Here is a 25,535-nt window from a genome sequence, read left to right as displayed (position 1 = left end):
TCTGTCATGCTCTATGACTGTGAGAGATGGAGATGGATTTGAAGTGTCTCTTCCTCTTCTCTTCTCCTCTTCTCTTGTGCAAGTGCATCAGAGACTTCTGCTCGCTTGAATCAATGCTGCCCCCCCTCGTTCTCTCATCAAAGTAATGTGTAAATGAAGTAAAGCTATCTACTAATAAGCAGGGGCTTTGTTTCAATATTATGTCAGGCTAAAAAAAAATCCTCCTGCAGAGCAGTACGCTTCTCTGTCACTCTTCCCTTTACATTCTAGTCATTCGCTGCAGAGGGACTGTGATTTTGGGCTCTAGGCTCAAGTTGCTTGTGTCTGATAGTGGTGTCCTTACTGCACTGTGAGTGCCGCTGTGCAATTCTAATCAGTGCAGCAGTCGAGGAGGGGGTTGGTGGTGTTTTTGGTGGTCAGGGTGGAAGGTTAGAGACAGACAAACACGGAGGATCGAGTATGAGTGCATTTGAGGGGACCAAGAGTGTCGGGGAAAGAGGTAGAGAGGCTAACGGCGAGGAAAGAGACAGAGTGTGTTTGCGTCTGTCTGTGTGTTTGAGAGCGAGAGGCGAGGAGCGAGACAGAGTGAGGGAGAGCGCTAAGGCAGAGGGAGGGGAATCAAGATAGTGGGAGAGAGTGAGGGAGAGGTGGTTACGTGGAGCAGCACCCCACTTCATCAGGCAGCATACGGCAGCCCTGCAGTGCGATCAGAGTGTGGGAATAGGGCTATGAGATTGAGAGTGAGAGAAAGAAAGAAAGCACAGAGGGATGAGAGAGAGCGAGGAGGGGGGGTTGGTGGGTGAAAAGAAGAGAGCTTGAGGGATTTGCACAGATGAGAAGGGGTGAGTCTGTTGGCTGTCGTGGACGTGGGGAGGACGTGGCAGCAGTGGCTGAGGTTGAGGCAGATCTGAGGTCTCCTGTGTAGAAGTAGCCGGCGTCAGGACGTTATGCCGTGTGAGCACTGAGGGGGTAGCGTGTGTGAGCCAGGAGCAGCTGCTGTGACTGCATCTGCACTGCCTGCATGTCTCAGACAGGCAGGGGATGCAGCAAACCTCTGCCCTGAGCACAGAGGCTGCTAGCTGCACCCAGCAAGAAGAAGGACCAGGTGGACTAGGGCGGGAGCAGGGGGCGCCTGCTTTGGGAAGGAGCTGGCTTAACCTGCACCGTGGTCCTGCAGTGATCTTTGCTTCAAGTGCAAGAGGCTGCACCTGCCATTGGATGGATCTGATCCTGGATTTACTGCTTTATGAGATGAGAGGCACATTTTCTGGCAGAGCCGCACAGCCAGCAGCCTGCTGAAGAGCGTGAATGCTGGGAAGCACTGGCACCACCAAGGACACCAAGCCTTTTCCCCCTGGCAGTCAGCTTATCTGGAGATCTGTCCTGGAATCTTTACCTGGATTTGATCATAATTTGAGGAGTTTGGAATCAGCACACTGTGGAAATTCTTAGCCAACATTTCTTCTTCTTTCCCCTCCCTTTCGATATAGGATTTACAATATGTCCACCTGACTGTACTTCATGCAGTGGCTCTGGAGTAAGACGGAAACATGATTTAAACAAATGTGTATTCCTTGATCATAAATAACACAAGTACCTCAACAGTGTATTAGAATGCTGCTACCTTCGTTGTATGAGCCGCATCCTAGCTCTCAAAGAGGTTGACCAATGAAGCCATGGGACTCAGCCAGAGCTTTACAAGTATGTGGTGAAAACGCTAACAAATTCATTTTGGGGGTAACTGAATATTTCTGTTTGACGCCCGGATGGAGTAAGAGCTGAATTTTTAAGATTAATTAAAATAAAGGGGGTGGTTTAAAGACAGAGTAAATGATGTGTGATGTGTGAAATGAAAATGTGTCATCTGTTGATAATTAACTTTCATTTTACCTCAGCCTAAAACAATGCCTATAGTCTGATGACTTGTTCAGCATCGTTGTATTTAAGGACTAGCTTTTCCCACTTGTTTCTACACTCGCTTATCTGTTTACTGAAGGAATGTTTAGTGCACCCTGTTTGTTGGAGGATGCTGTAGTGGCTCGGTCCAACATCACTCACAGCACCAGTCTTGAGATGGGCTTCCTTCCCTGCACTACCTCCACCCTCACCTGAAATTCCAAGTCAGTCACACTAACACTTGTGGGTGTATATTAGCCTAGAGTCAGTCCCCCCCCCCCTGCAGGGCTTGAGCTGGCCCTGCACCACTTCCCCCCTTCCTCCTCCTCCTCCTCCTCTGTTTGAGTTTAGCCGGGCCCCCGCCTGTACCGTGGGAGCCCCTCACCCCCCGGCCTGGACCCTGTCTCCCCCCCACCCCGCCTGGTGCTGCTGCACTCGGCTCTGCCTCTGCTGGCCGAGGATGATGTGGCAATGCCATGTGTCGTCCTCCGAGTGCCGCTGCTACCGGCTGAACGGCTTCTCACTGCTGAAGCGCTTCCCTCTCTCGGCAGATGGGGCCTGTGGTAAAGCCCTGGACCAGCCGGTGGGAGAGTGGCTGGAGCACGTGGGGCTGCCGCAGTACGAGAGCAAGTTCCTGCTCAATGGTTTTGACGACCTACGATTTATGGTGAGTCACCTGCAGCATGTCATCCCAGGGGTCACTTCCACTCTACATCACTCCGCCTCCGCTGATGTCAACAGAGCTGCATTTGTCTTTTTATGTCATCACACTGCTCTCTCTGCCCCCCCCCCCCCCCCCAACCACGCTTGTCTCTCACTTCCTCCCCTCCTTTCCTCACCCTCACTCATTCACCTCTGTGTGATACATGACCCTGCCAACATTTATGGCCCCCCTCACTGAATCCCTTTAAAAGAATATGGGCTGCAACCAAAACCCATTCACTTTCCCACCTCAGCATTCCCAATCATGCCACGTCATTCAGTGTGCAGTCACTCACCCCTCTTCTTGTACTGATTTACAGCTACTGGACTTTAACTTTGTGTAGAAACATTCAGATAATCCAGACAAACAAACCCTTAATCTGAATACACTTTGCATGGTTGCTCATGAAATCTGCAGCCCCCATTGTCTTTGGCCTGCCTGAGATGCTGCAGTAGCATGCTCTTGTTGTATAATATATACTGTGTGATGACTGTGTTTGGATTCCCATTACATGCAGATATTCATTTTGGCGACAGATTTATTATTAAATGTAAAAGTAGAGGGAAAACTACTACGAAAAAACCTGATTTGTCGACTTTTGCAAAGAAAATTAGACAGATTAGTGACTCTGGGAATGATAGAAAATAATTGGCATGAATGGTTTGCATTTTTTTTTTAAACACCTCACTGTCAGATATTGATAAAGGGATTTAAGTGCAGCTCGAAGGATGTTTGCTATTGGACTGAAGGCATTATCATGTTCCACTGAAATGAGCATTACAAGGAAACTTGATACAGCCTTTTTGGCGATGATTGTCGTCAACATCATCTATGTTTTCCAGTTCCCGGACTTGTGAGTCTCTAAATAACCATCCTCAGAGGCTAAACTTCGACATTTGGCACGATGAGTTACGTGTTACACCAGTTTGTCACAGCTGAGCTCAGATAAATGGGACCAGCAGGCTCAGAGGGAACGAGGGTCGCGTTCGCAAAGGGATGGCGTGGATTCATGCTCCCTCACTATGATGCAGTGTGTGCACATAGAAGCCCGGTTTGCATTTGCTTAAAAGGTGACCCTAAGCTTAAAGGTGCACTGTAACACTATATAACACCATCTATAACAGCAGATTTGCACTCATTTCCATATTGCACATAATGTTAGACAACAGTTAACAAAACAAGATAGTGAGCATCGTGGTGACAGTAGTGTTTTTAAATGTATGTACAACTAAGGGTGAATTTCAATTCCTTGCTTAACTCTCAATCTTAACCCTCAATCTCAAAAATGCACGCTCCCTCTACTGCAAGTGCTGCCCTGATTCTCAGAAAAATTAAGTTGAGGGGTAAGTTTAAGGGCTGTATCACCCTCAATATTGAGATTTTCCGAGACCACCCTTGGGAGCAAGGGCTACCCAGAATGCATTGCGTGTTTTCCCATAAGAAAGATGGCGTCGAAAGCATCGAAGCGAGTGCGATACAAATGAAGTATTTTCTTTGTTAATAGAGATATAAAAATGATGAAAACCATTGTATTATCTTAGTTTAGGCCCATATTATGGATTACTGACGTCATCGTTGCGTAACATTTATTTTCATTTTACGATCTTTTGTCAATAGCCGGCCGGTGCGGACAAGTGATCGTTTGCGATCGTTTACTTTTCAATAAACTGTGGTGTGTGGTAACTGTCAGCTGAATATGTCCATGGTTGTGGTATTTGTATGAGTATCATCTTATAACTAACTGACAACCTAATAACTTGACTGACAAACGGATCGTTATAAATAATCGTGACGTAAATGTGTTCTTCTTCTTCTTTTTTGGAGTTGACAGACTGGACGCAGCTTTCGCGTTATTCTGCCCCCTGCAGTCTGAAGACGTATCTGCATTTAAGGGGTGTCCTATTTCTAAGTGACAGAATAACCCTCAACACTTGGTTTTGAGGGCCAGTTAAGATTAAGGGTTGAGCTTGAGGGTTAAGACTGAGGGTTAAGATAGGAATTGGAATTGGCCCTAAGTGAGACGATCACAGAAGGCAACAGACACAGAAAAGAAAGAAGTTAATCATCAAGATATAAACAAACAAGGTCATTTTCTGAACTAATATTCAGAATTCATTTGAAAATAGAACCAGAATGGTGTTAAACTGATCACATAAAAGTGGCGAGTTGTCTGCAGCGATCCAGTTTTACCGTCGACACGAGGACCGGTTCTGTAATGCACTAATTGTGTGGGCAATTCAGAGAACCACTAACTGCCAGGATGGAGTTTATTTTCGGTACTTTCTCAAGCTGTCTCAATTTAGGGTCTGCCTCCTTCAGAGTGTGCATGTGAAGCCTGATTCAGGTACAGTGGCCATCCCACTTCACAGGCTGCTACAAAACAAACAGGGCTTTCAAACCCACAGCAAAGAACTATGCAGTGGGTGTTTTGTTCCTGACCCAACTGAAGTGACAAATGTTTTCGAAAGAAGACAGAAATATCCGGAGAACACATTCAGTTCAATTAACTCGCGAAAACTTGATTTTGTACTCATATTTGCAACCTAGCAGATCAGTTGCATCAGATCCAGCAAAGACCAAAGCTCAGTCTCATCGCGGTTCAGCCTCTGTGGTCCTCTGTTAGACCGTGACCTCAGAAGGAGGCAGCCTCTGAATCGAGACACGGCTGATAAGTGTTCATTACGAATGTTTACAATAACATGTTGTGTGCTACGCGTGCAAAACTAAAGCCACATCATCTAATAATACACTTAAGAAAAAAATCACCCCCCAGAGGCATACACATTATATGTGTGTGTGTGTGTGTTTGTTGAACAGCATTTGCACACGGCAGTGTGATGAGGACTATGGGTCATTAGACATTTTGATGTTCATTTCCATGCTGCGGCTAATGTGTCAGCTGGACTTGATGGATCAAGGAGATAAATCATTAGCTTCACAAGGCAAATTACCCACGGATATTTACAAGGATGTGGAGGTTACAAACAAGGGAAAGGTCAGCGTAGTCAGCCCAGACATTGTGAATGTTTAATATTGTGCCCTTTGAGATTCCGCTATAGCCTCGCTTCACATGTGATCAATCTGACTCCAACTTGAACATTAAACATTAGTTGTGGGATCCACTGCACAAAGGTCAGTAGAGGCAGTGTACTGAGACTTAGTGTGTGAATAAACCATATTTTAAGCACATTTAACTTGTTTTACATATCAACCAAAGTTTGAAAAGCGATAATTTCTTATAATACTTGCTTAGAGATTTCATGAGTGTCATACCCCATGCAGACCTGGTATTAACTTAGAAAGATACACATTCAATGTATCTTTATTGATCCCAAAAACTGGAAAATGTCCTGCCAAGGCTGCAAAATTCGTCCTCTGAAAAACACATTTGGAGGTGGTTTCAGGCCACATTCCAGAGCATGCATGAGCACAATCCATACCCAGGATGCATTAGAGACACAGAGTCTCCTCAGCTGCCACTGCAGTTAATCACCACCCATATGTTAATTTATGTGTAGCCACTGCCACAATAGTAAGACTGATCACCGTATGATTTATTTATTTTCGCAAGAGTTAAATCCTATTTAACGTTAGAGCAGCCAGAGTAGAGCTTTGATTCACTCAGCGGCCTGTTGTCTCTTTTCTCTCTCACTGTCACTCACGTAGAAACACACACACACACACACCCACACACGCACGGACAAAAATATACACATGATGACATTAGACACATCTCATTAAACATCGTTTTGTTCTTGCGAGCAGTGGCAGTACTATCCACATGGGATTGGATCACTGAGGGCAGATGTTTACATCAGGTCTGAACAGGACCTCAGCGTCAGGGTCTGCAAATACAAGTATGGCGCTTTTCCACGATACAGTTCTCGCGCGACTCGACTCGGCTCGGCTCGACTCTATGCGTTTATATAGTCCCTGGTACCTGCTCTGACAAAGTTACAAGTGAGCTAAGCCGATACTAAAACCTGACATCGACAGATTATCATGACACTGGAGGAGCCATGAGCGCAAAGTCTGACACAAGAATCAAACCAAACAATGCCGAACTGTAGATGTTCATTAAAAAGACTTAAAAGTCCCAATAACAGGTTTTAAAGATGCCATATGTAAGATTGTGGCCAAAAATGGTTACTACATTCAAATTCAAAATACCAAGGTCTTTTAGTTTTCGTTTTCTGACGTAACTGGCAACCCGTGGTTGCTCGGCAGCTGAGACTCTACTGACTGCAATGATTGGTAGACGGAGGTAGTAGGTGGCGCCACATGCCAAAACATGATTTCAAAACATAAACATGATTTGCAGTCTGCAAAATATTTTTTTTTAATGCAAATATTTTGGTTGTACTGTTGTTGTTGGTGAGTTCAGTTTGTTATATGAACATTATTCCTGAGTCTCTGTGACATATTAGGAGGATTTTTATGGCCAGTTTAGATTTATTACATAATGCACCTTTAATCTCCGACATTTAGCGAAGACAATCTCAATAGTCTGCTAGCGACAGCACTCACCAGATCGCAACCCTTTCCGCCATATTTTAGTTCAGTGACAGGAAGTCATGCAGGAAGTACTGAACTAATCATTTTTTAATTCACTGATTCTAATGAGTCAGTTCACCGAAAACAACTGCTTTGTTCGGCACAGCAGTTCCGTGCAGCCGCGCTGACGACGTGCTACGACTTTATTGTGGAAAAGGGCCATTAGAATAACTTTCTGACTCACACAGCACTTCATCCAATCAGGAGCCCTCAAATAGGTGGTCCTTGCTGCTCATAAGGTAATGCATGCTGTGTGTTGGTAAATAAATAAACCAATTACAATGAGGTTTCCCTACCGACAACAAAAAAGATAGGGTGCATCACATAGCATTTATTCCAAATTCTCAGTCCCTAACTTTCAAATAAAATACAAGGAAGATAGAAATTGCCGGGGGGAAGCAAACATTGAAATATGTAGCCACATCTATTATCCGTCTTTTCACTGTGGAGATATGAAAACCCTCCACAGTCTAATTCTGCAGAGGCAGGAATATGGTGCACACAGGGCCATACTGTACCTGCACCACCACCGCTGCTGTCCTGTCACTAGCCGAAGATCTACAGTGCAGCTTGGAAAGTTTCCTCCGTCCCGCCTCTAAGAGCAAGAGAGCGGGCACACTCGCAGGAGTTGGCACGGCTCTCTCTGCGTGCGATGATTGCTCTGAGATGCAGCTTTTTGAGGGATCATAAATTATGCGCAGCTGTGAGCCCATTCTCACCGATTTTACACGATGATTATCGTTTTTGAGCTTCTTACATTCTGCCACATTTGGGGGCACCCATATGGCTTTTCGTTACACTGGCCCTCATGCCCACACATTTAATTTTATCACCATTTGTTTTGGGGCTTTTTTTGCCGCTCTGATGACCAAACTAATGTGGCAATGAGCCATATTGTCAAGCAACATCCCAGAACTGCTCCATCATACATTTACATCGCTCCTGCATGAATATTGCATCCGATTCTGCAGACCCCCCCTTTTTCTCAGATGCTATGTTTTCTATTTGGAACAGAAAGAACATACTGTAGCACTTGAAATACGTACAGTATATATATATATATATATATTTGTTTTTTTTGACAGATTACTGTTATGTCAGATAACACAATTCGATTTTCCCATCAAATGCAATTCACTGTTGCATTAACTGAGTGCATTAAACGAGATAAAGGACTTATGCCATGGCTGCATCTGCAAGTCATTCCAGATTAAATCAAACTTCCATAGCTCATAAGCTATTTAAGAACTGAACCATGCATCCCTGTCACATGTTTTAAATGCAGCATGAAATAATAACTTTACAAGGGCTCCCGGTGCATACTTAAAAACTTCAAACTGTTTTAATAAAAATGAAGAATCTCTTTCGGGCCTCCTGCCTCATATCAGACCGCAGCTTTATTTTGACCTTTATTCGAGCAATCAGCAATCTCAACCTCACCCTGACACAGGCCTGAAGAATTCTGCTGCATCGTGCTCTGAAGCCAGTCCAGTGAGAGCCGACTGACTAAAGACAGCCGAGCATTTTTTAACCATCTCGGCCAGAGAGAATTAATCTGCAGCGCTCCACCGAGGGGAGAAAAAAAAATACGCTTAGCTCCACATTTTCAAGGCTCTCCGCGTGTCTTTATTACCGCCGTTAAATTGGAATGAGACGTCAAAGACGGGAGCTGCGAACATGAAACAGACAAGAATCTGCTCATCGGTCACGATTACAGGAGGAGGGGAAATCGATGATTGTGCTTTGTTTCTGTTTCCTAAGTTGAGAGAAATGTCAGCGCCTTCTTGGAGTTTATGCCGTTTCCTTTTGGTGGAAACGCAGAAGCAGAAGGGGTTGTGTGTGTGTGTGTGTGTGTGTGTGTGTGTGTGTGTGTGTAGATGCTGCTGCAGCTATCAAGGCTTTGTTCACGTGGAGTCACACCACATCAGATTGATAACTCTTGGCAGGCACAATTCATTTGACTTCATTGTCCTCCCACTCTGCCGTTACTGCATGTGTCAGATATCTGTGGGGCTGTGCGGGGGTGCATGTCCTGTGCTTCATGTGTTTTATGCAAACTGGACGTTGCGTTGCATGTCGTACTATGTTGTATCCTTTGACGTCGTTGTGTGTCCATTCAGTGTCTTTCGCGAATACTTTGTTCGTGCCAGTGTGAATTAAAAACTAGGGATAAAATGGCATTAAATGCAGGCACTGATGATTATCTTGGCTACGTGAACTCTAAAACTCTAAAGTATTGCAAGTTATATATGATTGCATTTTTGATTTTTTTTCAAAGATTTAAAACAAACTGATATCTGTGTCAGCCAAATATTGGTGCATCATTACTAAATGACTTCATTATTGTCCTCTGTTGCATTGTTCTATGTCCATATTGTATATCTGTATATGGCTGTGTGTGTGTGCGTGTTTGTCTGGGTGTGTGTGTGTGTGTGTGTGTGTGTGTGTGAATGTGTTTATTTGTACTTGTCTCCTGTGTTTGTGCACACGCAGGGAAGTAACGTGATGGAGGACCAAGACCTCAGAGACCTTGGGATCACCGACCCAGGACACAGAAAGAAGATCCTCCACGCAGCACGCGGTTTGCCAAAGGTAAAGAGGATGCAAAGTTACTGAAAGTAGTTTGTTTGATAAGCCAAAAACATTTGGTAGGTAGGTATAGATATAATATGCACACACTTTCTTAGGTATTACGTATAACAAAATGACTGGTGTGGTCTTCTGCTGCCGTAGCTCATCTGTTTCTAGGTTCGTTACCTGACATCATCTCCTCTGACCTCTGGCATCCACAAGGCCAGAGGCGCAGCTTGTGAACAGGCAAGGCAGGCAACTTGCTTGGGGCCCCGAGCTGATAGGGGCCCCCCCCCCCCCGACACTCGGAGCTTGAGGGCTGTTTTTACTGAAATGTGCAGTGAGCAGCCGCCTCCCCGTCCCCCTTAAACAACAATGGGGGCAGTTTGCAATGACATCTCAGTAGGAAACCTCCCTAAAGGGGCCCCACCTCACTTTAACCTGTGTGAAGTTATCGTTCTGCAAGTTTTTCAGTTATTTACAGTATTTTATTGTTCTATATATTTCTATTGTCTTATAATGTGGGTTCTTTACAGTGTAATGTATTTTTTTTTTACTAAGTTTATATAGTTTCTGAAAAGTTATTTACAGTATTTTATTGTTCTTTACATTTTATATTTTCACATACTTTTTAATTACAAGGTTTTTCCATGTTATTTCATTCATTTTGAAAAAAAAAACAATTTTGAACTCATACATTTTTAGATTATTTGTAACATAAGGGTGATGAACACTGGTTGGAAGGGCCCCCTGGGAATTTTTGCTTAGGGCCCCCTACAGACTCTAGAATCGCCTCTGCACAAGGCATTCTCACCCAGAGAACTGCCACTCACCGGATATTTCCTCTATTCTTCTCTGTAACACCGAGATATAGTTGTGTGTTAAAAAATTCCCGCAGATCAGCAGTTCCTGCAATACCACGCCAAATTCAAAGTCGCTTCAATTCCTTTTCTTCCACATTCTCGTGCTCGGTTTGAACTTCAGCAGATTGTGCCTGACATGCCTGAATGCACTGAGTTGCTGCCATGTAATTGGTTGATTAGATATTTGCATTAACTTGTAGTCGCACCAAAATAAGGGGGCCAGCGAGTGGAAACAGCAGAAGTTCACGTGGAGTGCATCACAGCTAAAGTAGCAAACTTCTGCAACACAGAGTAAATGTAAAATCCTTTTGCTGTAGAATTAAGTCACAAACACATTACACTATACTGGGATAATATTTCCACATGGACAAAAGCGAGATTCAAGGACAATAATTACAGTTATCAAACCTGGTAATGTGTTGGAAAGCCCATCCGTTCATTAGCTATATTTACTGCTAATACTGCTAACACAGATAACAGAGGGGTCAAAGGTGGAGCAGGTTCATGGACTGTATATCGGTAAATTATGGCTCACTCATGCTCACAGTCACACACAATGATGATGTAGTGTCTATCAACTGTATTTCTGTTTTATTGCGAGGGGAAATTATGTTGTTGAATAGTTAGGGCTGTGGGAAAACCGCTGCTTTAGCCTGTTAGCATGCTAATAACCTGATGGTTTCTCTATAGATAAGCTAGGCCAGGAATATATTTAATATATTTATAGACTTAAAATATCTGTAGTGAATTTCCAATACAGCAGCAGTACTCAAATAGCAGTGCACAGACTGTTTTTTTTTTTTCTCCACGCTGCCATCATGACCTTTTCTTCTTCCTCATCTTCTTTCGGCTTCTCCCTTTAGGAGTCACCATAGCGGATCATTTGCCTATCTATCATGACCTTTTAAGTTTTTTAAAATACAGAAAATATGTGTGCAATATTAAAGTAACTACTTCTACAGGCTAGGTCACTTGAACAATAACAGGAGCATGGCTCTGTTACACCTGGAGTGGAACCCTCATTGAAACCTGTTTGTTCTAATCTTTAAAGCTGAAAATGGCTGCTGTAAATCACTGGACATAGATGTGTGTGACGGACTTAAAATCATACTTTTACATCAGCACAGTCAACAGCAGAGCTTGTGCTGCCTTAAGACGTTTGCACATGTACTGTAGATCTAAAGCTACAATTACAAAAAAAGAGAATTCCGTACGCCGTTTGTTCCTACTTGAAGTTATTATCTTTGTACAAATACCTGGTCCTCTTACATTAGCTCTTTTCCTCTCCGCAGGTAAAAGCACTGGGCTGTGACGGCAGCACGTCTCTCGCCTCGTGGCTGGATGGCCTTGGCCTGCATGAATACCTGCCCAACTTCCTTTCAAGTGGCTACCGCACACTCGAGTGTGTGAAGAACCTGTGGGAGCTGGAGATCATCAATGTAAGAAGCAACACCTTGCATTATTGATCTAATACATTTACTTTTATCTTATTATTCTGGGCTCGTGCATGAGACGATTATTGCCCTGATGCATGGGCACTGGCAGATTTGCTTGACTTCTATACGAACAATCATTTTTCTGCATTGTTTTCTGTATTTATGTGTGGAGCATTGACTGTGGATGTAGTCTTCTGGTTGCAGAAGAACCCTATTGTGAATCCTCGACAATTGCGATGTGACCAGTGCGACATTCACAGACATGACCTGCAGCAGGCGCCTATTGGACAATACCAGCTGTGATTCAACGTGTTTACATGCTTGTCGGACTAAGACAATAATTCTGTTTTCTTAATGTCATGTGTCAGTTAGTCTGACTCAAATCGAGCTCGTCTTATTCGGACTAACACGCCTGGACAATGCGATTCATAGTCCAGTTACTCTGCATGTATACGCTTATGGTGCGTTCCAGAGCCCATCCAAACCAGTTGGACGTGGGACTTATCCTACCTCCAACTTCAAAAAGTGCACTGGAATGCCTGTCGAAGTGGGTCCTCCTACCAGCGAAGTCGGGGCTGATCAAACTACCCCCCACATCACCAAAATTAAGTCGGAGTATAATGGCGGCGCCCATGGAGTCACACGAATAAGCTATAAATTTTACTTGTCTGCGTGTAGAGTTGTTTTAAACACAGCAATTTTATCACAACTTGATTTTCATGTTATGGTGTGATATTATGTCGTTGTTATCTGTTAGCATGAAGATATGTAGGGCTACGGTAAAAGTATACTTACATATAGATATGTATCGCTTTTACATAGACGGCTCGCTTGTGTTTGTACGTAGACTGAATTGCTGACAGTCAAAATGCCTCTTCAAATATAAAGCGAAAAGCGCCGCAATCGCCCATTTTTTCTAACATTCGACTTCAATTGCCTGGAAACGCTTTGGAGTAGGAGCTAGTACAATTGAAGTAGGATAAGTCCCACATCCCATTTGGGCTCTGGAACGCACCATTAGTCGGACTGTAGTCGGACTTCTGTGCATGCACCAAAATTTTCTCCCCGATCTTTGAATCCTGACGTACAAGGAGACGGCGTATAAACTGCAGTACTGTAGCCGCAAAAGAACAAACAACACAAGCGCAAAAGCTACAGAGAAGACCCACTTTTGGTCTGACGGAGAGACCAGATTTACGCTTTAGAACCACAGCACTGTTTGTTTTTCCTCAACAGGAAACGGATTCGATACGCGTTAGCTTATAGAGGGAAATACAGCGCCACCTACTGAGGCGGAGTCAGTAAGTCAGACTCGACAAGTAGTCCGATTGACTGTCTTAGTCTGACTACGGCCTTAGCTCGATTAAACTGTGCATGTAAACAACACTCGTATGTGCCTCTATTTAACTCTAAGGGGGAACATCATTAGTTGCAAATCAAGTGAGAAATGAGTTAAGACCACATCCATTCTTTTATAAAGAGCCTTTGCTGTGCAATACAGTTAAAAAAAATGGATGTTTACTATTCTCATATTTTCCCCTCCATATCCATGTGTGCTTGGTTGTGAGTAGTGCAAATGGAGGAGGAACCGGCTTCAGCCGCAGTAGCATGAGCAGCTGCAGGAGAGCAGCAGCCAAACATACTGTAGTGTATATGCAGTGTTTGAGCGATGTTGTTCAGCAGACTGCGATGCAGCACAGAGAGAGAGAGAGAGAGAGAGAGAGAGAGAGAGAGATGGGTGTGAGTGCAGGGCACGTTACTTTCAGTGTGCAGAGTAGCAGAACTCTTGCCTCTGAGCGTCTTGGCAGAACTCACTTTGCCCATTACATTTCCTACATCCTTTTCAGCATCTTTTAGCGAAGAGTGTCAAACATCAGGAGGATCTACGAGCTGGTTTTCATTCCTGTACATTCCCAAGGCTCTTTATTACAATTCAGAGCTTCTTGGTTTTTTGTTTTTTTTTAACACAGCTCAAGCTTCCTGGTCTCTCTGGGATTTTTGTACGTGAGAATAATGAAAGTGGCATGAGGAATCCAGAACACAGACCAGTTGCCTCTTCTGCCTCTCACTGGAATAAATAATTGAAGCCGTCATACAAAGAAGCACATGAGCCCCGTTGTAGGAATATTTTTGTACCAGCAAAGTAATTGTAAATTCAACATTTATCACTCGATGTCCACCTTTACAGGACGAGTACGGCTGTTAATAGCCAATTATGCAAATGTACAGTAGCGAGATAATGAGTTTTGTCCGCATAAAATTGAGCTGCGTGTCTCCGTCCCTCTGAGGATTTTAGCCACGCCACATGAAAAGACATTTGTGGAAAGGTTTAGACACCGACACCACAGATCAGTGTGCAGCAGGTGTTGAAACACTGCCAATTTAAAGCATACATTTAAACAGTGTTTCCTGCAGATCATTTATTTGTTTTTCTCACCTACTACGGACCCTCTTGTTAGTCTTTAATGAAAAATCACTTGCTTATTTCAATTTGATTGTAAACCAGTGTTATTTAAGCATTATATATATGTATATATATATATATATGTATATATATAGCTTCTTTTAAAGTGGATTGTGAATTATGCAATGACCTGGGACGAAGACACTGAAGTACTTTAAGCTTATGGTTCAACAGATTGAAGCTGAATTATTGACATTTTTTGTTGGCTCGTGGACGGCGGCGGCTGCCTCCGAGCGCTGCATGATACCGACTCTTTGCCAGTGCGTGTTGTACTCATATAATATTGCACAGAGGAGAGTTTGCATCATCATAATGTGCTCTGATGCTTTGCTCCTCAGGTTATTAAGGTAACCGCTCTGGGCCACAGGAAGAGGATCATTGCATCTTTAGCAGAGAGACCTTATGAAGAAGCTCCCACCAAGTCCCGACGTATGTCCCCAATCATGGTAAGATTGTGAATAAGTGCACTTCACTTTTCTTCGACTATTTATTTACTATTTACTATAGTGTAGTACTATTTATGTTATTTCTAGTCTCTTTTGTAGGCAGTAATAGTGTTTTCAAATAGAATTTTAGCAAAAAGTGGCAGTATAATGACATTTAATACCCGATATATAAATATAAATTCTGTGTTTATGTGTGTTGCAACACAGTTCCATTGTTCAGTGCAAACAGAGCTTAAAATGGAAGTTAAACAGCATCACGTGGCACTCTGCATTCATATGCCAAAAATGGATCCTTTTCTTTCTGCCGCAGATTTTTTTTAATTTGGAATGAATACTACGATGCTCACAACGGTGAGATGCTGATTTACCAGGCAGATTAAACTGGGCTTTAAAAAAAAAAAAAAAAAAAAATCTCCATGGAAGAAGCTCTTTGTCGAGGATTAAGCTTGGATGTAGATCAGGGAAAGCGGCCAGTGAAGACAATGCCGTACCAATCGTTCATCTGTACTGTGTTTGTGTCCTTTTGTGTGTTTTCAGTTCCACGACCTCCTGTCCCAGACCACGTCCCCCCTCAGTCAGATGGACCCCTACACCAGTCGCTCCATGGACATGCTCCTGCCCCTGACTGAGTCGGACCGGAGGCGGCGAGGAGCGGACCAGGACTGTAGCGTGTCTCTGCGGTCGTACAGTGAAAGGCCGCGCTCTGTCGTGAGTTCCTCGTTTCACTTTTAACAACTTCAGGGAAACTTTGTTCCCAGTGCTTGTCAGTGAGCGACGACATGGAAAACAGTCCTGTGGCTCCATCACAAACTTACTGGTTGAGTTCAGATTTTATTGGGCAGAGCCAAAAAAGTATATCAAGAAAAGCATTGGACTGGACTGGAGGCAGGAGACAATAACAACAAGCAATAATTTACTGTTGAATGACCTTGTGAAACAATATGATTTTGTCAACCAATCCGAGATTTTTCTGTATCTTTTGTACTTTTTATCTCTTTTGTTGTATCGTAGGAATGACTTTGGTTTAATGAAATACATTTAAACGTACATTTAAAGAGGTCATTGATATTCTAGAACCTATTAGCATTACCCCTGATTAAAAAAGTACATTGTTCAAGAGACATTTTAGATTAGGGGTCTCAAACTCAAATGACTTTGGTGCCATGGAGCCTCTAGTCTGGCCAGTAGGGGGCCAGTCAAGTGTAAGAAATTACCAATATGAGCTATAAGTGTCTGCACTGATACAGAACAATATATAGTTTACAATACAAATGTATTTGAGATGCAAAATTAATTTATTACATAAAACCAGTCAGTTGTAATGTAACAAAGTACAAATACTCCAGTACGAAATGTATGTATTTGTATTTTACTTTGTTATTTATATTTCTTGCAAGTTTTACTTTTACTCCACTACTTAGTCGTTACTACCAAATAAAATCAGAAGAAGAAGAGTTGGCAATCGTCTGTATTTATATAGAGCTTTCCTAGTCTTGCTCAAGGACACACATTGACTAGCAGAGCCAGAAATTGAACCCACAACCTTCCAGTTGAAAGAAAACGTGCCCTACATCTGAGCGACCATGCCTAAATCCTAACTCTTAATACATTTTATGTCAGAAAATTACTTTAGATATTTAAGTACAGTAAATATATATATTTGTAATATTTAATATATTTTAAAGACTTTTACTTAAGTAATAAAAAAAAGTGTCTCGCACGTGTACCAAAGTCATTTTCTGGTAAGATACTTGATACAAGACTGAAAAAACCCCATACAGAAATAACTTTTATCTTGCTATAAGGGCTACGGGGCTGTGAGTTTGAGACCTCTGTTTTTGATGTTTAGCTAGTTAGCCTAGCTAACGACCCGAGGACAAAATATACAATATATGCAAATTACCGACATTCAGTTCAAGTGAAACTGAACTTTTGCATTCATGTTCAATACTTTATCAGTTAATGAAGTTTTACAAGAAACACTGATATACGAGTGGATTTTAAACCTCAGCGAAATAACACAATGACGTGTGACGAATGGTAAACATAAAACTGTGTCATGCAGTCGTCTTTCACTGACATTAATCCGCTTCTTGTGCGTCTCGCTTTGTCTGTAAAAGCAAATGAACTTGGCGCGTCTGAATGATTACATTTTGCTTTTCGCTGAAGGTCATGCACACAAACAGTGAAGTGATCGCAATGGCGGCGGCTTCCTGATTCACTGAGGCCAAAGAGAAAACACAAATGTTGTACGAGCTGCCCTCCAGCATCCAGGATACTGCATATAAAATCAATACTTATCAGGTTTTATTTCTAAACGTTGGCGGATTGTTGTAATCATTATATTTTACTCTGACAAGTGATTTATGGTACAGCTGAGCACAGTGTACATTGACCTGAAGGCACCAAACCGCAGCATGAATATTTATGTGTGTATCAGCAGATGACACACAGGGCTAATAGAAAATTGCCGAGCAGGCGGACTTCACTTACATTCATGCTAATTTACAGCAGTCACAAGTCTTTTACTGCGCAGGCTCGACTGGAGCGAGACTCCTTTCCAGTTCTGGTCCAACGTAAAATATACTGAGGAAAGTCTCTCTTTGAGGTCATGTAGTGACCGAGCTGTAAAAGCTTTGACAGAGAGGAGATCTGACACATATAAATCAGTTCTCTGTTGCTCTGTAGAAGAATTTAAAGCGGACCTGGACCGGATGTTCCAATTAATGCTGTTTTTTTAGTGCGTCATCACCTTGTTTACAAAGTCCTGAAGTTTCGAAACAAACAAAAACCCGGTCCGGTTACTTAAACAGCGGTTCTCCTGAACAGCACTAGGAGAAGTGCTCCGGGCACTAGTCCGTGAACATCCGGTTGCGTACATTGAAGCGCAGAAGAAGAATAACGTCCGTTGTGGAGGTGTTTCACGAGCGACAGTGTCTTCTGACTCTGGGTCTGACTCCGGGTCAAAGTCATAAAAGGGACTGCAGCGGGAAGTCGTGAATAAGCTATTTTTAAACATTGTTAAAACAATGTTTTGATAATGAGTAGCAGTGCATCCACTGCTCCAGAGGGGGGAGCTGTGTGCTTCTGAGAGCTGGTGTGCTGATTATGTCACTTCCAGGTATTGGCCAATCACAAGACAGTTGGGAAGGCTCTATGCTGGCTGGCCAATCACAACAGAGACTGAGATTTCAGTCTGAAAATGTGCGACTGACGAGAGCTTCAGTGAGGAGAGATTTCTATCGGCTAATTTTCAGCAACTAGGAGGTTTTTTTTTACCATAAAAACAAGTTAATGTATGTAAGTAGACCTCCATAACTCACATATATGAGCGATAGGACCACTCTATGGGAGCATTAAGTGCGTTTTCAGCGCAAGGAGCATGAGCAGGGTCTGTCATTTAGAGTTAAAGAGTTAGAGAAGAAACCGGACATCTGCAAGTGCTGCTGTTCACCACACAAATGATTTTACTCCTCTGCAGGACAGACAGAGCGAGCGACACAAAGACTCTCGTCTAAACCTCCGGCCGCCGAGCCAGTCCGCTACCTATGCCACGGTGTCTGCCTGGCATCACCAGCCTGAGAAACTCATCATGGACTCCTGTGGATACGAGGCCACAGTAAGTCACGCTTGACTCTTTTTTTTTTTTTTTATTACATTAGACTGTTTAAAATGGACAGTGACAGTGCTGCTAGATATTTAGCATGAATCAAATGTCAGGTCAGGTTACTTTTATTTATACCTGTAGGTACATCCAGTTTGTCCTTCCAGTTTGACACAAGCCTGGTGTGTATTGTCTCTTTCTCCCAGTACCTCGGATCAATGATCATCAGGGATCTACGAGGGATTGAATCCACACAAGATGCCTGCGCTAAAATTAGGGTAAATATTGCCCTCATCAGTTCCAGTGTAGGTAAGAGTCTTCTTTCTAAACTGCAGTGCACTGTGCTAATTGTATTGTCTCCACTCCAGAAATCGAAGGATTCAAGAAAGGGTCCAGTTGTCATCCTGTCCATAACGTACAGAGGAGTTAAGTTCATTGATGCAGCCACAAAGGTAAAGGGAAAGTATGTTTGTGTGTGTGTGTGTGTGTGTGTGTGTGTGTGTATGTGTGTATGTGTGTGTGTGTGTGTGTGTGTGTCTCTGCCTTTATTGTTCTTGAACGTCCCCAGTGACTCTGTCGGCCTCCGTTAGCGGTCTCACATTCCGGTCAGCAACTCACTTCCTGCCTTTGTCCGTCAGACCATCGTTGCAGAGCATGAGATCAGGAACATCTCGTGCGCTGCCCAGGACCCAGATGACCTCTGTACTTTTGCTTACATAACGAAGGATCTAAAGAGTGGCCACCACTTCTGCCATGTTTTCAGCACTGTGGAAGTGGTGAGTGATGTTTCGTTTTGCAAAACTGAACGAGAACCTTGTCATGGAAATCCTTTATATAACCGTAAAGACTTGCAGTCCTGCAGTCAAAACTGCATGGCGCCTCAGACAGACGTCTTCTCCTTGATTGGCTTGATGAAATGGTTTCACTCCCCTCCTGCTATGCATGGCATTTCCATGTGCAGGCCACAGATCATGTAGTCATTTGCAGCTCAGCTTCCGTAAAAGGTTGATTACAGCGTTTCGTCTCTGACGGATTGGACGGCTGTGGAGACACAATTAACTGCAGGGAAACTTTGCTATAACTGAGCAGTCGACAAAAACAGTCGCTTCAGGAGGAGGAGGATGAGGTCTTTTCTATCTTTTCCTGGATAATTGTAAGTAATTATCCAGACAACAAGATCAGTACTGTACGTTCATATGAAAATTGTAATTATTGACATCAGCTGAAATATAAGGAAGTGGTTAAATGTTTGCTTCCGTGATTCTAATGAAGTGTTTTGTATTTATTTTAACAGTAACACACTCTTCTACTTCATCTTCAAACAGACTCAGACCTATGAGATCATCCTCACCCTGGGACAGGCTTTTGAGGTGGCCTATCAGATGGCGATGCAGTCCAGGGCCAGACACTTTGTCCCGCCTTCGTCGATGGTGTCGGAGGTCGTGGAGACCAAAGCCAGCCGCCCGGTGTCTCAGTCGTGGAACAGCATGCGGAGATCAGCAGTGAGTACCACCCTGCAAACAACCACAACACACACACACACACACACACACACACACACACACACACACACACACACACACACATGGTGACAGTAAGGACAGGAGAAACACAGCACTGTGCAACTCCCATTCAGAAAGTGATGAGTCAATACTGAGCTGCACATTTCATCTTGCCCACACCCTCCAACTCTCTTTTTTGTACATATGCATTAATGTGATGATGAATGAATTGCTGCTCACACTCAGGTGTGTGATTTCCTCTGGGACTTTTTTTTCCCTCTGAGCTCCGTCCCCACTGGACCCATCCGCCACTGATCGAGTGCGTCGCGTTGGATGTTCACGTTTACCCTGAGCTACGCGTTAATGCATTGACCTCTCGGGCTGCATGTAATGAACGTTCACTGCTCACTGTCACCAGAGAAAAGCTGCACAGCCGGGAGCTTGCCTGCCTTGCTCCAGGACCACATGCTTATGCAGAGGCACAAATCACTTTGTTTTACTACCTGCCTGTGAGAATAATATATGGAGTAATCACAGAGCGGCATAATGACTGTGGCTGTTTGTCAAGGTTTCAGATGAGATGCGGGGAGACATATCTGCTGCAATTTGTTTCACTGCTTATTAGCGCTTTGCGAATGCCACCAAATCCTCTAGTTTTTTGGTTATTTTTTTTTTTTTTATAAATAGGGAGCTTCACTAAAGTTTCCACAGTTTATTGACTCTTCACTGAGCCCTCAACTCCACACCTTATAGTTACACCTGTTGAGCTTTGAAATCTCGTCTTTTCGTTTAAAGTGATGTGGCAGATTTCCTATACTCTTACTCTCTTCCTAAACTTTTTTTTTTTTTTTTGTATTTCAGGCACAAGTAGACACAAACAGGCTAATCAATATCTCATTTTGAGGCCCAAAATGAAAACTGTTGCAGTCGTTTGATCAGCCCACCATGAGGTGGAAAGGGTACTGAGGTATTCTACTCAAGTAAAAGTGGCACTATTTTCAAAAAATTTACTCAAGTTAAAGTAGGGGAAAGTAGCTTGTTTAAAATGTCCTCAAAGTAAAAGTTCAAATTAAAGCGCTGACAAAATAAAATATGTAAACCATCCATAAGTAAAAGTAAAATTAGTACACAAACAAACCTACTCAATTACAGTAACGCAAGTAAATGCAATTCATTACTTTCCACGTCTGGATATCGTCCAGTGGTTTGTGAACTTGCTGCTTTGAAGTCTTGAGCTCGGGATTTTGGTCATTTAGGGTTTAGAGAGCAGTAGTAACCATATTTGGAAGAGAGGGGGTGGAGCCTGATCAAGAGCTCATGATGAAACATGCAACCATGTAAATCAGTGGTGTCCAAACATTTTTTTTTTTTAACCAGGATTATTAGAGTTGATAATGTGAAGATTTAAAAAACAAGTTTTTATTTTTTTTGCAAGGAAACGGTCTATCTTCACAGGAGTGATCCTAGCTGGAGAAAGACCCAGAGCAAAGTGAGCCCTCCACATTTATACCTAAGCAACTCCCCTTTCGCATTCCTCTAATAGGCAAGGAGTCTACCTTTCCATGCCATGTTTTTACACCTCTTTGTCCACTGTAGACACATCGGGGATCCAACTCCCTGCGGATGCTGCAGGAAGGTGCAAGTTCAGGCCAGACATGCTAATTACACAATATACAATACACAAAAGGACCTGTGCTGGGCAGGTATAGGGTGATGAGCTGATGAGTCAGAGAAATTGAATTTACCATTACAGCCAATGGTCCATTCAGACCCCTTTTTCACACTAAAAGTTGCATACAAATGCACTGTTTTATAATTATTTTATTCTCATTGTCACAATTGTCATTTTTATATGGCAATGTAGCCAAATCTGAGCCACACTGGGGTGAAAAAATCAGGTCGACAGATATGTTCACAGTCTTTGGCTGTACATCATAATTTATAAAATGGGCATCACACTGTACATACAACCTGACAATTTTTTGGAAACCAGTGGAACCGCCATCCTGACGGGCAAACCAGAATCTCTCTTTTATTAGTAATCCACTTGCTAATCCAGCTTGTGGTTTTCACATACATGCAAATTGCAGTTAATCTTTCAGCGTTCACTTCAGGTCCAAATCCTGACTCGATGCTCTACAACACCATGTTTACCCACAATCCAAGCGAGGGCAGAAAATACTCCACAGGCAACAAGGGAAGCTTATGTTGGAGCAGATAAAGATGCAGTTAAATCTCCTCCTCACACTTTGTGTGTATTTATGCATCTGCACCTGCGACAGTCGTGGCTGGAGGCGTTATACGCGCTACGGTCGCTCGTCCATATGTTCTTTTGTAGTGAACGCGATATCTCAGGAACATCTTGAGGTAATCCTTTATAGGGATTCAAGGATGAAGTGGGTAGATTTTGGGGGGTCAAAGGTCAAGGTTGCTGCGATATCAAAAACTAATTTTTCATTGTGAATGTTTCCTTAAGGCCTTGGATGAATTAACTGCTTACATTTTGGTTTCCACAGGTCTAAGTGGCCTTTTCTGTGGTCTCTTCAACGTTATATTCCTTTAAAGTCAACGTGCACATGTTATACGAGGAAAATGACACTCTGAATCTCCCGCCTTGTCGTAGCTAAGGTTGCTAAGCTACATTCGGACAATCAGTAAAGGTTAGTTGTAAACACCAGAAGATAGAATGAATTCCCCCCCCCAGAATAATTCACCCTCGGATCGCTTTGAGCTGGTGAAAACAATCGCTGCCGCAGATATTGTGTCCGTGCAATGACTTTAAAATGCCTCTGTCCCCTCTCTCCCTTCTCTCATTTTTTTTAACATGTCTTTGTTCTTGTCTTCTTGGTCCTCCTCCTTCCCAGGGTGCACCTCTGCTCGAATGCCGCTGCTGTCACTGTCACACGTGTACTACCCACCGTCCTTCCTTCCTACCGTTGCACTCTGTTAGCCCTGGAGTCCAGGTCCTTCTCTTTCCTTTCCTCTATTTATCCCTCGATCATCACACATCTGCTTACACACCACTCCCCCCCTCCCCCTCCCCCCACCTTTCCCCACCCACCCCCTTCCTTCTTATCCGTCTTATCCGGGTGCTGCTAAGCCCTTTCTCCTCCCGATCTTTTGTGGATCTTAATATTTCAGCCATGAACGTTCTCCTCATCCCTTTACTTTCCCCATCTCTCATCTTCATCTTCCATATATATTTTTTTTAACCTTTTAAGATGCAGTTAGTTTGAGTTCTGTGGTTAAACACTTTTGGGAAAGAGTGATTAACATTCTCGTTATGAGGACTGTTGGCTAAATTGAGCCAGTGAGGTTTATTCCATGAATAAGATGGTTTAAGTGGTCTTTGTTGGGTTGTTTTAAATCTTCTCCTTTTACCTGATGTAATCACTGTTAACTTTTGTTTAAATACATGCTGAAGCAAAGGTGTCATATTCATGCAGGGAATGTCAAATGTTAGCCTTTAGTCTAAACCTTACGTACAACAATCAGCGTAAGTGGTGTGAATCGACTGCTCATGTTCTGTCACTTGCTGTAGTTTTGTGTTGTTTTTGAACAACAGTACTAATCAGTATCACGTTAAGATGGCGTTAGCTTTGGTTTCACTGCTGCGTACGTGTGTGTGTGTATTTCCTGTCAGACATCATCCATGTTGTGGGTTAAACCCCCCCGTGATTATGCCATGATCACTGGAGTGTTGCCTCTAATCCACATGCACGTGTGTGAGCTGAGGACGTGTCCGTGTGGCGCGATGTGGCCTCCACTGCTGCCCGTCTCACGTCCTCCTCTCGTCCCCCCCCCCCCCTCCTACCCTACCTCCCCCCCCTCCTCGGCAGATCGACCCCCTGGAGATGGACGCAGACATGCAGTCCCTGGGCAGCACCACCTGGCTCTTGGACCACCGGGACTCCAACAGGCGCCCAGTCAGCACCAAGTACGAGACCACCATATTCTGAGGCCGGAACCCCTACCCACCCCCTTTTACCGCTGCCCCTTTGCACCCCACTCATACTGCCATCTTTACCCTGGTTCTTCATTTATCTCTCTTTTACACACACACACACACACACACACACACACACCTACATAGAGTATATGTATACATGCAAGCCCCGTGCCTTCTCACTGTGATGGTATAGCATCCCTCAGGGCTGCCCACTCCCCGTACCCTCTCCTCTGTCCCCGCCCAGCAATCCACGCCAAAAACCTCCCACCCACCATGACAGAACACTCCTGCGGCTCCCCCCCCCCCCGTGCCTCCCCCAACAACCCCCGCCCCCCCACGGCAGCCTCTCTCACCTGTTGCTGCTGCAGCCAATGGCAGAGCACTGGAACGGATGATCTCGGACCGATCTCATTTTACAGTGGCCATGCTCTCTCAACCAAGCTGCCTCTTCTTCCTCCTCCTCATCTTTCTCCTCCTCCTCCTGACAGCTTGCATCTGCCTCAAAAACCTCAAAACCTTTTTTTTTTTTTAACATTAATACATTAATTTGATTGGGATTTTGAACAGGCAAAACAAGCATGATCTTTTTTTTTTTTTTTTTTGCTCTGTATCTTAACTATCTGAAGCTTTTGCTTTTGCTTCCCTGCAGAGAGTTAAAGAGAATGTTGATACCACAGTCAAGTCTGTGCAGCATAAAGCAGCTGCCGTCTAAAAAGGTCAATAAATAAAAGTAAAGATGACAAAATTGTCTTTATATGGAGGTTTATGCTCGGAGCCATTTGTGAGATTGCAGCTCTCCGAGGCTGCATATTCCTATATTTTTCAGAGTCAACGCTATATAACCTCCTGTAAAATTACGACTTTTCATAGACTGTGTCTAAAAAGTGAATTCTCATTGCTGATTTGACTGGCACCATGTCAGCTTTCAAAACCAGAAATTCAAAGACATCAACTGAAAACGGGCACTTACTAGACGATACTACGCGTCAGTCACACTAGCGTCCACTCTTATACGCCGTTTTATCGTTCGGTGATATCACGTCACGTGCTCCTGAAACTAAAGACTGAGACCAATAACTCCACAGTAGAATGTTTACTCTATATCAAGTGAGACGTGGGCTCATTTTCCCATAGACTTCAATTGAATTCGAGTTTTTTTGTTAGCTGCCTGCGGTGTCGCCCCCCAGTGGCTAGCTGTTACTCTCGTCTTACTGCGAGGGCTTTACTTTTCAAACCAGAAGACTAATACACGGTCTATGCAATTTTAGGAGCTCAGATTCAAGAGAATTAAGTTAATTGTCGAGTTTTGCAGGTTTTTTGTGAATATTTTTGTTACTTTGCTAAGTTAGCTAGCTAGCTACAAACTAGCTGTAGTTTCATATCCGTGGTGTAAGTGTGCATTGGTTATTAAAAGTTTCCTTTAATTTTGTGCAAGAAAGCAAATTAGCATTCCCCCCCCAAAATGATCAAATCATAAGCCTTAGCAGACCTTCATAGACCTGTGTTTTAAAGCTTCATCTTTTCTTTTTATTTATTTACTGGTTTAC

At 43.4% G+C, this 25,535-nt stretch overlaps 1 protein-coding gene across 1 annotated transcript; it reads left to right on the top strand.

Moving 5' to 3' along the window:
* Positions 1–2,356: 2,356 nt before the first annotated feature.
* anks1ab (ankyrin repeat and sterile alpha motif domain containing 1Ab) lies at positions 2,357–23,998 on the top strand (the record flags this gene model as incomplete). The annotated part of the gene is made up of 11 exons (XM_083892649.1): positions 2,357–2,563; positions 9,647–9,745; positions 11,880–12,026; positions 14,826–14,933; positions 15,471–15,641; positions 18,415–18,552; positions 18,744–18,815; positions 18,906–18,989; positions 19,176–19,313; positions 19,863–20,039; positions 23,879–23,998. 11 exons carry the CDS (start codon positions 2,357–2,359, stop codon positions 23,996–23,998), a joined length of 1,461 nt encoding a protein of 486 aa, XP_083748775.1.
* Positions 23,999–25,535: the final 1,537 nt, after the last annotated feature.

Source organism: Microchirus variegatus (genome assembly GCF_963457635.1).
Source record: "Microchirus variegatus genome assembly, chromosome: 7".
NCBI classification, from domain to species: Eukaryota; Metazoa; Chordata; class Actinopteri; order Pleuronectiformes; family Soleidae; genus Microchirus; species Microchirus variegatus.
Note: the sequence above shows the minus strand (reverse complement) of the source record. Positions and strands in the feature narration are given on the sequence as shown.